Source organism: Anopheles funestus, chromosome 3RL (genome assembly GCF_943734845.2).
Source record: "Anopheles funestus chromosome 3RL, idAnoFuneDA-416_04, whole genome shotgun sequence".
Lineage (NCBI taxonomy): Eukaryota > Metazoa > Arthropoda > Insecta > Diptera > Culicidae > Anopheles > Anopheles funestus.
The window spans coordinates 71,278,124-71,292,260 of record NC_064599.1 but is presented as its reverse complement, the minus strand read 5'-3'; the positions used below and the strand labels follow the sequence as shown (position 1 = coordinate 71,292,260).

Genomic DNA, 14,137 nt, shown 5'->3' with positions numbered 1-14,137 from the left:
TTCTTTTCTCTCAAATAATGCTTTATATTAAAAAAAGGATAAAAAATCAGTAAAAAGTTTCAAAAAAAATTTCCACTCGAAAATTTCATACGGCTATAGCCTTTTTTTTTGAATGCAATTTTTGTTTATTGAGACGTAAATTTACATAAATTGCCGCGGTGATATATGAAGTTTACGCAACGAAACATAAAACACGCAAGTACAATACGCAAATTTACAATAAACAAATATTGCCGCTACCGGCGGCCTTCCCGGCGAAGGCGTAGCCAACGGCAGCATTCGCGTCCCTGCTACATTCAGTAAGGGCACGCGCCCCCCCTATCTATTGTATCGACGTAACATTTTTACAAGTACACAATACAACACAAAACTTCTGGCATTTTACGTTGCGGGCTTGCCCGCTGTTTGCCCTGGCGCCTAATTATACAAAAACGTTTGCACACGCAAGTGCAGGTTCTACTACCACGCAGAGCGGAGACGGCTACGGTGAATGCCGGTCTCTCCCGGTCAGTAGCCCCACTTTCCTCCTAAGCCGTCTATAACGGCTTTCAGCCCTCCTATTCATCGATCAGCGCGTCGACGTATTCGTGGTTGAGATGAGACATAAGTCCCCTGTTGGGGTCCGCCATCTCTTGCCGACGTTCCCGTTCGCGTACCCTCCTGCTTTCCCGTCGTTCGGCTAGCTCTTCCTCCGTCGGCGGAACTCGGCTCTTCCTCGTTCGGCCCGGACGCGGTGGCGACAGTGTACCGGGGCGTAGTCGGGTGCGGAACTCTTGTTGCCGAAGATTCCGCCTCTGCCGACGACGAAGCAGTTCTTCGGCCGATGGCGGGTCTCGTACAGGCCGATTGGGGGGATGGCTCTCCGGCTGCCTGCTTGCTGGACGATGTTGCCCTCCGTCCTCGTCGGCTGCTGGTACCACCTGCTGCTGTCGTTCTCGGCGTCTTCGTCGTTGGCCGGCGTTTCTGGCAGCATTGCGGGCCTGCTGCCGAATGCGTTCCGCCAGCTCATTGGCGGATATTATCTCGCCAGTGATTGCCGTGTTTTCGGCAACCTGCTGCTCCAGCCACCGTTGCTGCAGGAAGCTGCAGATTCGCTTTGCTGCCTTGGCCGTACTCTGCCAAGCCTCCGGGCTCGACAGCAGGAAACGCTCCAGCTCCTCCGCGGTGATGACAACGCCGTCCGCGTTCGTCAGAAGCTGTGTGCGTACATCGGCGAACCTTGGGCAGTGGAACACCACGTGCTCCGCCGACTCCACGGTGTCGTCGGCGCAGAAGGGGCAGGTAGAGGCAGAGGTGAATCCCATAGCGTGCAGGTACTCCCGGAAGTAAGGCCTTACGTTTTTTTGGAGAAATTTTGAAAAAAAAAAATAAAATTGATTAATATTAATGCCAATTGGTTCAAAAAAGTTTGTTTTCACTCAAATAATGCTTTAAATAAAAAACAGAATAAAAAATTATAAAAAAAATAATCAAGTTCCTTACCCTGTTTGAGAAAATGTAAAATTTTGTCATTTTTGCACCAAGTTTTGCCTATAACTCGGTCGGTATCCAACGGATCGCCAATCTTTAACCTGTGGTCGATAGATGGCACCAATGGCTACATTTCCTTCTTGGACGGCCATGCCCTCAGATGTCTGTGCCAGAAGTTATGCGAGGAACCAAGGTGCATACCCTGTTTGAGAAAATGTAAAAAAAAATTACAATAATGCTTTAAATATTAAAGAGTAAAAATAAAAAAAAATTTAAAAATTAGAAAATTTCCTTAGGTTATAGCCTTAGTTTTTTTTTTGAATAATTTATTAAAATTTTATAAATTGATTTATTTTAATGCGAATTTTTTTTAAATAAGTTTTTTTACTCAAATAAGGCTTTAAATAAAAAACAGAATAATAAAAAATAGAATAGAATAAAAAATAATAATAACATAATAATAATAAAAATGCTAAAAATTTGCCAATCTCTTAAGCAGAGACGGATCCCGTTTAATATCCTAGCCGATCACACTATCCCGCTTGTTCGCTTATGCAGGTTTGATAGTTAGGCAGAGCGAGAAGTATATTCATTTGGCTAGTTTGGGTATTGTACACATGTATTCCGTTTCAACTCGTTTTCGTTTCAACTCACTCGCACATTTTCGTTTCAACTCACATATTTACTCTTTTTGCAACTCGACTCACCACGGCTACATGCTTACACTCATGAGTGAGTAAGTGAAAAAAGAGTCGCTATAACTCCTCTTGGTGAGTGAACGAAACTCGTTCAATACAACGTTTCAACTCACTATCTCACTCTTACTCACTTTGCACATGTCTATTTTCGATACTTCCAACACTCATTAAGCCTCATTCCAATTCTTTTGTTTTTATTAATAAATATCGGCATGGCCGTTTTACTACGGTTTCAATTGTTGTTAGGGCTTTAAATTAAAGCCCCAGGTTAATGATTTTTTTACAAATCTGAATAATAATTTTAAAACAGTTGATCGAATAAGTTCTTTTAATTGGAATGATAAATTTTCTTTTATGTTGAAATATTTTGGAGTAAAGCTATTCTAAATTATCGGAAGCATAACTTTTGCATATAGCACAATCTCCAGGAATATATTATAACTATAAATGTAATACAATTCTTATCTTCAATTTTTTTCTCGTAAAGTAACGAGTAGTTGAAGTGTTGAATACCAACTTATCGTACGACAAACACAATTTCCGTTTCTCATTTGCGTTTTACAGGTAATAAATATTACTTTGTAAAAAACTACGCATAAATAACGAAACAGTTGACAATGTATTGATGGGCAAAATTATCACCATCCGCCATAGCGCCATATCGACCGCCATTCGGCCAGACCATGCTTAAAAATGTGAAGGGCAGCATTAGCTTACAGCATAAATTACCGTCCATAGTGCGTATCGCGCACAACGCAGCAAAAACCGGATTAAATGCACGCGAGCAATGATGCAGTTGCGTAACGTGAGCCGCCATGTCTAGCATGGACACATGGACCATGGATGCAGGTTGATGTAAAAATAGATCGACGCTCATCCATTCGCACCTTCCTTGTGGCCGTAGGCTACCATCCATAATCCATAATTTACGTGCTTAGAAACGGAACTGGCCGGGCCTACCGGGCAAATGCAGCCATGGGCCGGCGTAATTCAATGCCGCGACATTAAGTAGCCCGGATTTATGATCGACCATTTGTTAGCTTGGCCACACTTCAAACAAATTTTCCACAAGTGTGTATGATGGAAATATACAGAGAGAGAGAGAGATTGGAAAAGGATGCGACAGAGGGAAGAAGTGTCGGATTATAGGGAAGGGAGGAAAAAACAACCATCCGAGTGTACGCATGGCTACGCGAGACCTGATGCCGATAGATGAATGAAAAATAGGCAATACGGAAGGAGCTTTTTGCAAAATTGTAAGCCCATTCACGCCGTGATTGTTAAGTTGGGTACGTCTGGGTTTTTGTACTGACCAGTTCGAACATAAGCAGCACAGAAGCTGCGGTAGGTGTATGGTTGTTGCGGCATTAGCTTCCGGATCGTGTTTCGGTGTTCCGATTTAGCGTGAGCTGGCTCCGTCTGTTGCAAGTGATTTGTTTGCCAAAGGACTCTGGCCATAATGACGATAGCGCCATAATTTCTATCCGGTAAACCATTTCCACTCGTGCCGCAAACAATAACAGGGGGAAATTCCTTTTCCTGCATGCCATAGTGGGCATAATTTTCACAATCTGATAATTTTACCCTTCGGATGGATTTAATTTCATGAATAAATTAAGAAAACTGTTGACGCAATTTGCAAGTTACGTTTTCTGGTTCGGCTGTAAAAACCCCCCTCCGTCCAATTTCAGTGTGAAATAGTTCTGCAGTTTTAGCTTCCCCAGCATGGCCTTTAAGGCATTGACCTTGCAAAAGCTGCCTATTGCCTATCAGCTGATCACTTCATGCGTTACAAACGCACACCATTGGAGCTTGGAGGGTCGTACAATCGGACGTCTAAGATCAAGACCACGCGCACTGAACGGTCCAGTAATTAATCCTTCCATCAGGTTCCACAACCTGACCTGTCGCATTGCGTGTTTGCGTGACGCGTTGCTACACGCTTTTTGGTTAGGAAATTGCGCCCAATATGGAGGAGCGCCCAAGCTTTAGACTGATTAGTTCTTAAAGATGGCGATAGTTGTCGGGTAGTTCCTTGGTTTCGGATTGTTAAAGACCTCAGGGTGCCCGGGATCGCACCGAAAAGATGTAGGGTAATTTACATAAATTTAGGCGTTACATTCATCATGTCAAGGGCGGCGGTATTCTTTGAAACTTGCGTTCTTCGGACATTCGAAGTTCCAATTATTTCACATTTCTAATTGCTCAACTGTTTTTGGAGTCTTCATTTTGGACACCCAATTTAAGTCACTTTTATCCACAAATGAGATCACACCATATTATTATTCTTGATGTTCCTGTTGCTCGTGTCGTATAGTTGCCGCTTGTCTGTCACTGCTTATCTGTTACAGCTAAAGCGCAAACATTATCTACGACCGACGGTTGTTGCGAAAGCGACAAACTCACACTGATAAACACACAAGCTGCCAGAGGTTTTCGGCGACTGTTAACACATGATTCACTGAAGGTTTCCACTTTTGCAAAAAAGCTGTTTGGTGTGGCGCACATCGATTTATTGAACGAGAAATTTAGATCCACTTGTGCAACTAAATGTTAAACAGACACGAGAACAGACCCTAGGAACTATTGGTCCTTCTTCTTAGTCTAATCACATATCACAGCGTTTGCTCTTGAAGGGGGGAAGTGTTAATGTAGACATTGTGGACCTTCTTAATACACCCACGTTGACTCCTTATCCTCATTGAAGGCGTCAGGCATGAGGGCGTTCAGCATGAGACTTCTGGGCGTTGTCGTGGTACTGGAGTCCGAGTCCCGATTGTGGAAGACACCGAAATAGACACCTAATCCAATCGCCAGACAGATGATGACCACCACAAACACCATACAGCATAACGTCTGAAGGGCACAGGTACAGCAACTGTAGAACACGGGGGAAAGGTGTTAGTAAATTAGGATGCACAACGTAAATACCTCAATAAATAAGGCTTTACCAGCAAGCTATACGTTTGGTACAATCGCAACAACATCGAAGTATGCCACACATTGTAAAAGCCCCCTTTTTCTCCGTCACAACCGGACGCTATCGTAGACGAACCGGTACTGAGCACGAAGTTTTAAGGTGATGTTACACATAGTACAACACAATGCTTGTGATAAAAAAAATCAATCACCTGTTATCGGATCTACATAGAGGCGTAGACACAGGTTATCGCCTAGATATTCAAACTAAGTATTGAGCTAACACACACACCTTCTTCCAAATGTACAAAGACACCTCCAGATTAGGAAAGGGTGAATAACAATACCGGAACTGATACTATATTTCATTCATTCGATACCGTATTGTGACACCGTTCGGAAAGTGTAAAGATACGGGAAGCAATCCCGATGGGTTTGTCCCAATTTGTTGTGATTGTGTGTCGATAAGCGGTGATGACTAAACGCATGGATTGAGGTTAATTTTTACATTCCGAGAAGAAAGGAAGAGATACACTTACTAGCAAACTGTTTGAAGGATACTTTTCACAAAGAACCAGATGGTTTTAATAAAGCAACACATTTTCAAGAATTCTTCGTGTAATATTACGCACTCGTCAGGTGTTGGGGTTTATCTTAAAACGGCACTGTTTACTATGTTGGTGTTTTGCTCGGTAACATTTCAGACGAACTGCTGCTCCCTGCTGTTACCATGTCAACTTACCAGCAAGCAATCGATGCAGCACAATCACAGCAACAGCCAATCAAGGAACACATGATGTTTCTATAAACCTTGGCTTTGGTAGACCGGTTCGAATGTAGTAGCACGCGTGTTTAGCGTTTGAATGTTAACACAATAGCAACGAATCGGTAACCTTCTTTACGAGCAAGCTAACGACGAACTGATAATAAGTGCAATCCAACGTCCTGACGTGAACTAGACCAATAGAGCGTTACAACATTTCTACGAAGTGCTGCTATCCGGCCTTTGGGGGAGAATGATACTTGTCCGAATTACACGCGGACCTATCAGGTATTGAGTCTTCCTATCTGAAGCGGTTCACACTTGAGGTGCTGTTTGATTACTGGAGCTGGTGCGTCTGTATCTCGGAAGGCAAATAAGGTTGTAACACTATTTTGCTTGGCCATTTTGCGAAGCTTGATAAGCGTGTTTTTTTGCTGTTGCTTAATGTAAACATAGTTTAACTCTCTTGCAGTTAGTACACAGCTAGATGTGCGTCCGCAATTACCTACAATATAAACAGTGGACGATTGATGCCCAAGACTGTGGTGATTACTTTGCTTTCCTGATAACGATAACGATTAGTGGCTAGGGGTCTACTAGCTGCAGATGACTTCCTATGCATCAATCAATGCTGGTGAGTCAGATTGTGATATGGTTTATTGCCATATGATGTCATCTAATAGTAAGAGAAGAAAAAAAAGAAAACTAGCCAGGATAAGTAATTCAATGGGTCTTTAACAACAACAAGGTTATGCAAATGGGGGTCTCTCCCCAGAAGGGAGAGCCTTCTGGGTAACCTTCCACCCTTACGTTTGTACCAAATATGGAGCCCCATTGCCGATGGTTTAGCAATAAATAAAAGCTCATCGCTTCGTGGCATCAGCAAAAAAAAACCGACCGCTCGCTTCTTCTCTGGCTCTGGTCCCTAATTGACACGCGGCCATGACCATGGCCATGGTTTGGAAAAATGGGCCATAAATTATTGGTGCCGGTATTATAGTAAGCAGTTGCCGATCAATCGAAGCAGCAGCGGGAAAGCAAAGGATGAGGTTACCGATCGGGATATAAATTACACCAATTTTCATTTTGCCATTTGTTCGCGCATTTAAAAATCGGTTCATATGCCGGCAGTCAAAAAAGCTTGTGCACTCTTTTTTTCTTTTGCCCGTTTGAGACTGGCGTTCTACTTAGAGCGAATGGGCTTGTGAAGATTTGGCTTGTTTTTGGTATATGCAAAATATGAAGCGGGAAAAAAACGCTGTGGTGCCCAGGTTAACCGTTAACTGTCACACGATTAACGCCAGGCTGTTTTTTTTTTGTTTTGCTTGTTGTTGCTGTGATGCACCACCACAAAAACCGCTGCTCCCGCGCGGATTGATCAGGGTGGAAAAGATGCGACCACTACTACCAGCGCACAGTGGGATAGCGCAATACGTATAGATGGACATTTTTGTGTGGAACATCTTTTAACTTTTGATGTAGATGGCATCAACGAAGATATATTCTCAGTACTGTATTCGCAATACTAAATTTGGCTTTTTTATTTACAGTAGATGCATTTGATGAGAAATATAATATGCATACAATGGTTCACATTTTCACTGTGTTGAGTTGAGTTGTTGAGTTGTTGACGGTAACAAAAATAAAGACATAAATTGTGAATGATACAATAAGCTGGAGTTAGAACAAAGATTATAAAATAAAAGAATATGTATCTATTGGAGCGGCCTGGTGGTGCATGTGATAAACGGCGCTGGTCGGCTAGTAATCCAGAAATGGCCGGCGTGACCTGTAAGGTCGTTAAAGCCAAGAAGAGAGAGAGATAGTATCTATTACGTCCGTGCGATCCACTGATCCCGCCAGAGGTGTGTTCCGATGAGAACGAATAATTGGCATCCCACAGTACTTTTATTGGAACTGTTTCTAAGGGGTATAAGTATCACTATCCAAGTTAAGGAACATAATATTGCTGAAGAGTTGTAAAGTTGCATTAATTCCAAATGCTTTGTTTGCTAGTTTTATCCTTAAAAATGTCCATAACCGAAATTTTAAAAAATCTAGTGTTCTGTTATCATTTTCTTCAAACATTTAGGTTTTTTGAATATTTGTACAAAAACATTGAATTCCTTTATGTTTTTTCAAGAAGTTTTGCTAATATTTATCCTTTAAACTAAGGCAAAAAAAGTTGTTAATGACAATAATTTTTCGCTATCTATTAAACTTTTGTCTCTAATAACTAACTCTGAAATATTAACAACTCAAACAAGTAAATTATTTCCTCAATTTTTGGTCTCCGAAATATTCACACATTTGTCCCAGCGTGCACCAGGTGTGTATATCGTACTCGATCGTAACGAGTGATCGCTTTTTGGGGAGCACCAGATGAAACCGGGGAGAGGTCGGTCGTACAAGGGAACATATATTCAATGCATCGATTGTTTCAATGCACACTACCCTACCACCATACCACGTGGTTTGGGGTTCGCGCATCGTTTCATTTGTGGCGTTAAATTATATTGATTAACGTCGAATTGATTTGGGTTGATTTATTGGCGCAAATTACCGGGCGGCCGGTTTTTGCACACGCTCGCCCATTGCCCATTTATGGATGGGCGAAACGAAAAACAAAAAAACAGAAAAGTATATTGAAACGGAGGGAAAATAAAAATAAACGCTTCAGTGTGCGATCTTGCTTACTCGCGGTTGTGTGTGTGTGGTTATGTTAATGTCTTTTGCCTGACCTCCAGGCTGCCTGGGTAGGCAAAACGGGCAGGGGGACACGTTTAGCGTGAAAATGATATCCCGATTTCGACACTTCCGCCGGTGGAATGGAATGCTGCGATAAAGATAATACGGCAAGTGCCATCGATCAGGAACGATTGAGTGTTACCATATCACATTAAAACCAATTTATCTTGATTTCTTCGATGCATGTGTGTTTTTTTTAGTTTCGTTTGTAGCATGAGCCACAAAAAAGTAACAATTTTTGGTGTCTTTTAAAGCGTGCAGAACTGTGTTTAAAATTCCAAACCAATAATTTCACGACACTATTCATGTCAAACAGGACCACTTTTTGGAACAAGCTGAAGGTGATGTTAGTAGTTCGTTAAGAGAAAAAAAAACGGAACATCCCTCCAAACATCAGACCCAAGGATAATGAAGGGATTTGTTACCAGCCAAATAGAGTTGTTCCAATTTCCCGCTTAACCTCAGGAACACTGGGTATCACTTACGGTTTTGGTTTCGTTTCAATCCCTATCGAAAAAAGATATCTTCAACGTTGGAAAAGAAAATGAAGCATTCAACCAAAAACCTTCACTGGTGGGGTGTGAGTCGATTTCGGGAAGGATAATCTTCTCTTTGGATTTTTTTTACTTCTTCTCAAGTCCTTGTTTTTTTCTTGCTATCCACTCTCTCTCTCTCTCTAAATTCTGCCCACATTTTTCCACTCATCAATATTCGAACGGAGTGGTTCTTTGGTACCGAATGGCAGTAGCAAACAGGCAGATCCAATAAATATTCATTATTTATACTTTGCAGCTTTGCAACAGCTTGTACAATCACATTTTACAACTCTTTCTGATGTTCGTACCAACGTACCAATGAGAAAAAAAAAACCCTCATCCACCCACCAGTAAAAGGGCTGGAATAAAAGCAGAGAGGAGAACGATTTTTCACCAGCATCCAGTCCGTCAAAGGGTTTCGAAGGAAGAATAGAGAAGGAGAGAGGGATGCGAGAGGAGATATATTCAACCCCCTTTCTACAAGCGGGACGTAACAGGGTTGTCCAAACATGACCACCAGTAGGTATCGCACCGGGAGGGCCAAAACGTTGGGTCTTGATTTAAAATTCCAATTGCTGTTGCCCCAAACACTGCTTTTCACATTCGTCTCCTGCCACGGGTACGTTCGCAGCAAAGTGAGGATGAGATAGTTCCATCCTGTCCTGGGTATGTTTTCTTCTACTGGAAAAAAGGCGTTTTTATAGTAAAACAAGCTGCTGGCGAAATGTTAGTAATCTTACGCTCTGTTCCGTTTCGTTGTATTCCTGTTACTATTTTTTTTTCGTTTGCTTTACTGCTGTTGGTCACATCGTGCTAAAGGACTTGGAGGACATCGTACCGTGTAGTACGGTGCATAAAGACAAGGATCGATGGTGAAGCTGTCCAGTTTTGCGCTAAAAGAAGAAAAGTAAAACAGGGAGTGGACGAGTAGGAGATGGTGTAAATTGTTGTCTTCTCAAATAGTCACCAGCGATAGAATCTGGACAGCAGTAGCCGGACACCGTCGGAAAGGAGGAAAATTTCCGAGATGCGGTGTCGGTTACAGTGTATAAATTATTTATAAGATTAGTTCTAAAACTTAACCATAGCGCAATGTGTTTACTTACACACTGCTTCTCTTTCTTTCTTTTTGTTTTACCTTTTTATTTTCCCTGATGTCCTTTAGTGTTACTGCTTTGCTAGGAGGAATCGAGTGGGAACTGTACTGCTACTGGGCACAGCTCACCGAAACCGCACCGATCTCGACTGTGCGGGAAAATGCGAAAGGATTGATTTTTGCATTTAATTAATTATTTAATTGCTAACTGAAAACGAACCCCCCCTGAGAAGGACATCAGCCAGTTTGTGGTGGCAACACACCTCACAACGAAATGCCATCTCGTCCCGGGGCAACGGTTCGGTAAGCGATGCATTAATTTGTATTTTTATGTCCTTTGCTGAGTCGTCATGCAGAAAGTCAACCATAGCGGTACGACGGAGTGGAATTTAATTGACCAAAGTGAATGCAAAAAGTAGTAGTCGTTTGTATGCTTTTCTAATATCGCTAAGTACGATGAAATGGCGCAACCGGTTTTAATTAAATATTTACCAACGGAACGGACAACGGTCATGATGGTTTGGGTGGGGGAAGAGGGGGAGGAGTACTAATAAAAGGTCACCAAGTGGATTAGTTGAATCCTGTTTTTTTGTTTTTGTTTGGGAATATTAATCGAGAAAATCCTTTCGTATGGTATAACGCGTAACCCTGAGACATTTGTTGCACATTATGGTAAGCGTTGGACCACGTAATACGAAACATGTTTTATTAAAAATATTAACTGAATTTTCTGTATGATTTTGAAGAGGATCGAAGATTTTAAATCGAAAAACCAATTACTAAGTGTATCGATATCCTTAGTGAGTTTTAGCTTTGTGCAATGAATTCTATTTTGCATACTTTTTTACGGCATACGGCGTTTAACGTATTCATAAAAAAGGAACTATTTCTCTCTTGTTGGCTTTAACGACCTCTAAGGTCACGCCGGTCATTTCTGGCTTACTATACTTATTTTTACCGCGGATCTGGATAGTCAATCCTTACTACGGAGGGACGGTCCGGATGGGATTTAATCCCTGGTTCTGCGGTGTGGACCAGCGCCGTTTATCACATACATCACCGGGCCACCCCTTTAAAAAAGGACCTATTTAGGCGATTTTAGCTGGCAGTTCAGCAGTAAGATCAATTTGCCATATATTTTATATTCTCTTGTCTGGCCTGTATTGTTCTGGCCGGCAATAGCCAGATATCGCTGCTAATGTGCAACAAAATATAAAGATGAAGATCAAGAACAAAGTGATCTCTCCGTTCCTCATGAAGATTAAATCAATCGGTTAAATAATGAAGAAGTACCTGGACAAGATGAACTTTCTTATGCAGGTAAGTCAAGAGTAATGAGCAGTAGATGATTGTCAGAAGGAGCGACTGAAAATTCTTTGTGAAATTTCTTTTCCATTGGTTAAGAATAACATTTTGGCAAAGATAGCCTGTCCTTAGAATAATACTCAGTTGCTTCGGATAAAACTTATTTGGGAAACCCTCAAACGGAGGATTAAATCTAAGACGAATGATTGAGATGAATGTTGAAGAGGAGTGGCATTTTTTATCTTGAACCCCTGCTTAACCACCTATGCCATGGAGCTGATCCAAGCTGAGTGAGTGCGTAATCGCTATTTGACGTCACAAAAAAGGATTAAATTGAATTCTTTATAGACAAATGAGGCTCAAAAAGGGTGGGAATCAGTTCACTATAACACTTCATAATTTTCGCGTTGACAATCGGCATAAATACACACCGCCCACACATCGAGTTCAATAGAGTGAAGTTTTGAAATTAGTTTACACTCCATCCCCTTCTATGCACTGTTCGAGTTCGCACTGAATAAATAAATCAGCAATGAAATGAGGGTACGATAATGTAATATTAATAGAGTTCATTTCCAACCACTTTCCGACAGCACATTCCTGACTCTCTCGCGTCCCGCGTAATAACAAAACGCATTGAAACAAGCATCCCCAAAATGGGTGTCCCATAATGTGAAGTCGGTTTGCAGGATGAGCAAACCCAGCGTGTATCATTACGGCGTAAGGTAAAGTGGAAACGTAACGAAGCGTTTATATGAGAAAGAAGCGCCACAAAAAGCGGAATATACTGCAGGACTAGTGCGTTTTGCATCTAAAAACGATCTTCAGCGTGAGGTCACGTGGCAGTGAATTGTGGGGTAGTTAGTATACGTGACAGTAGGCAGGGAGATGATGCCGGTGTGGGGTTTTTTTTGGTTCGCATTCTGCGGCAGACGCGATGAAGCACACAGTGTAATTAAAATTATTAGATTTTGCATAATGATAGTTAATTAGTGATTATAATTATTTTGCATAAATTTCATCAAAGGGAAAAGGTGCAGCAAATATGCACCGGCGTAAATGTGATGCGTTTTGCAAATTTTTGTCACTGCATTCCGCCCAGACGGTGGAGCAATGAAGGTTATGTTTACTGCGGTTTACTTGAATGCCAAATACTGTATCGGAATCGCGTTTATGGTGCTGTGTTCGGGTGTTAGTAGCTAGTCATCATCCGGACAGGTTATCTTTTCGCTTGCGTGAATTTTACCAGAACGTGTCAATTATTGCGTTTAAAACGATTTGCTTCGTGGGAGAACTCGCGATCTGCAGAATGTAGTTCGGGATGGTTAGAAGAAGAAGAAAAAAAATATACTTAACCTTCTACCAACGTGAAACTACCAGGTGGTAAGTCTTTACCGTATCGTTGCGGTGGTGTGAACGTTCGCACGTGATGAAATTGATAGCGGAGTTATAATTACTTCGATAATTACAGCTGGCTGGCCCATCCTGTGGTGGTCCCTCAATCCTGTTTCCCGCCCCAGCTAGGCAGCAACCTCGAAAGGTTTGCACGAATATTTCGATTAAATGCAGTTTAATTATTCATTCGCAGCCACATTCTCCAAAGGGTGGGGAGGGGGGAGAGAGATCCATGCAGACAGGTGGAAAAGGTTCGGAGAAATTTTCGTCATTTCCCGATGCATTGCGTAGGGTCGTTTAGGCATCGCGGGCACTATTATCAATATTTTAGTCGATGCAAATGCAAGCACCAGATATTGCCGGGTAATGGCGAATATGCTGATGCTTTCATAAAGAAGCTATTAACACTAACTGGCATTGCATTGATTGGCATGTTTTAGCATTAGCTTTCCATGGCGTAGGCGTGTGTGTGCGCTCACGCACGCATGTGTAGAGCAATACGTTAGATGAAATAGTGGCCATGTTTATTGTTGGATCTCGTTTTAATTGCTTCTGCCGTATCGCTCGCTTTTAAACGTTTCGTATCAGTGCGGGATAATGTTATTTGTTGTTTAACTGGAGGAAATAACCGAGCGAAGTTGTTTTCCAAAAAGGTAAAACATTTTTTAAACAAACTTTTCAAACTTTCCTCTTCAAAGAACGGAAAAGTTACATTGAACGAAAGTTTTCACTTTCCAATAAATAAACCTTTTCCAATGTAGGAGCTTTTCCTAGTTACTAAACTATGTGTGATGTGGTTTGCTTGCTGATTGATTGAGTTGAGCGGAAAAAGAACTTTTCCTTTCCTCTGCTGCAATTCAATAACAGTAATAACATACGGTCAAAGAGAATTTCCTACTAACGGATGGAAATTGGAACGGAATGTTTAAAAATGGACCCGAAAGGTCCGAGAAGCTTTTTTACTTTGATCCCTAGGAATTTGTTTTCCTCTCTTTTTTATTTAATTTTCATTTTGATTGTTTCTTGAGTGCATTTCGAGGTAAATATTGCTTTAAAGGCAGTTAACGTACAAAGTTAAAAATTAAAAGCTAATATACTGTATTTATGAAAATTAAAAGTAATAAAACTTCCATTGATTGCATACCTTTAGGCGCTGTAAAATGCAAAGCGATTTCTATTGTTATGATTGTGCTAATGGGTTTGTTTA

General features: G+C 41.5%; 1 protein-coding gene across 3 annotated transcripts; it reads right to left on the bottom strand.

Annotated features, from left to right (window-relative positions):
• Nucleotides 1-4,659: 4,659 nt before the first annotated feature.
• LOC125770810 (protein midgut expression 1-like) lies at nt 4,660-6,097 on the bottom strand. Of its 3 annotated transcripts, none has more exons than XM_049440808.1 (2): nt 5,830-6,097; nt 4,660-5,046 (listed from the first exon to the last, which is right to left on the bottom strand). In XM_049440808.1, the coding sequence occupies exons 1-2, from the start codon at nt 5,880-5,882 to the stop codon at nt 4,839-4,841; spliced, it is 261 nt and encodes an 86-aa protein (XP_049296765.1). In that variant the 5' UTR covers nt 5,883-6,097; the 3' UTR covers nt 4,660-4,838. The 3 variants fall into 3 exon arrangements, with proteins under 3 accessions (XP_049296765.1, XP_049296764.1, XP_049296766.1); XM_049440807.1 differs by lacking the exon at nt 5,830-6,097 and adding an exon at nt 5,627-5,763; XM_049440809.1 differs by lacking the exon at nt 5,830-6,097 and adding an exon at nt 5,120-5,554.
• Between the last annotated feature and the right edge of the window lie 8,040 nt (nt 6,098-14,137).

What these genes read in the sequence shown, in the direction of transcription:
- LOC125770810 (XM_049440807.1), bottom strand. Translation starts at nt 5,688, where the DNA reads ATGTGTTGCTTTATTAAAACCATCTGGTTCTTTGTGAAAAGTATCCTT. An exon ending in ATCCTTCAAACAGTTTGCTA is followed by an intron (nt 5,047 to 5,626) that starts GTAAGTGTATCT and finishes CGTGTTCTACAG; the next exon opens with TTGCTGTACCTGTGCCCTTC.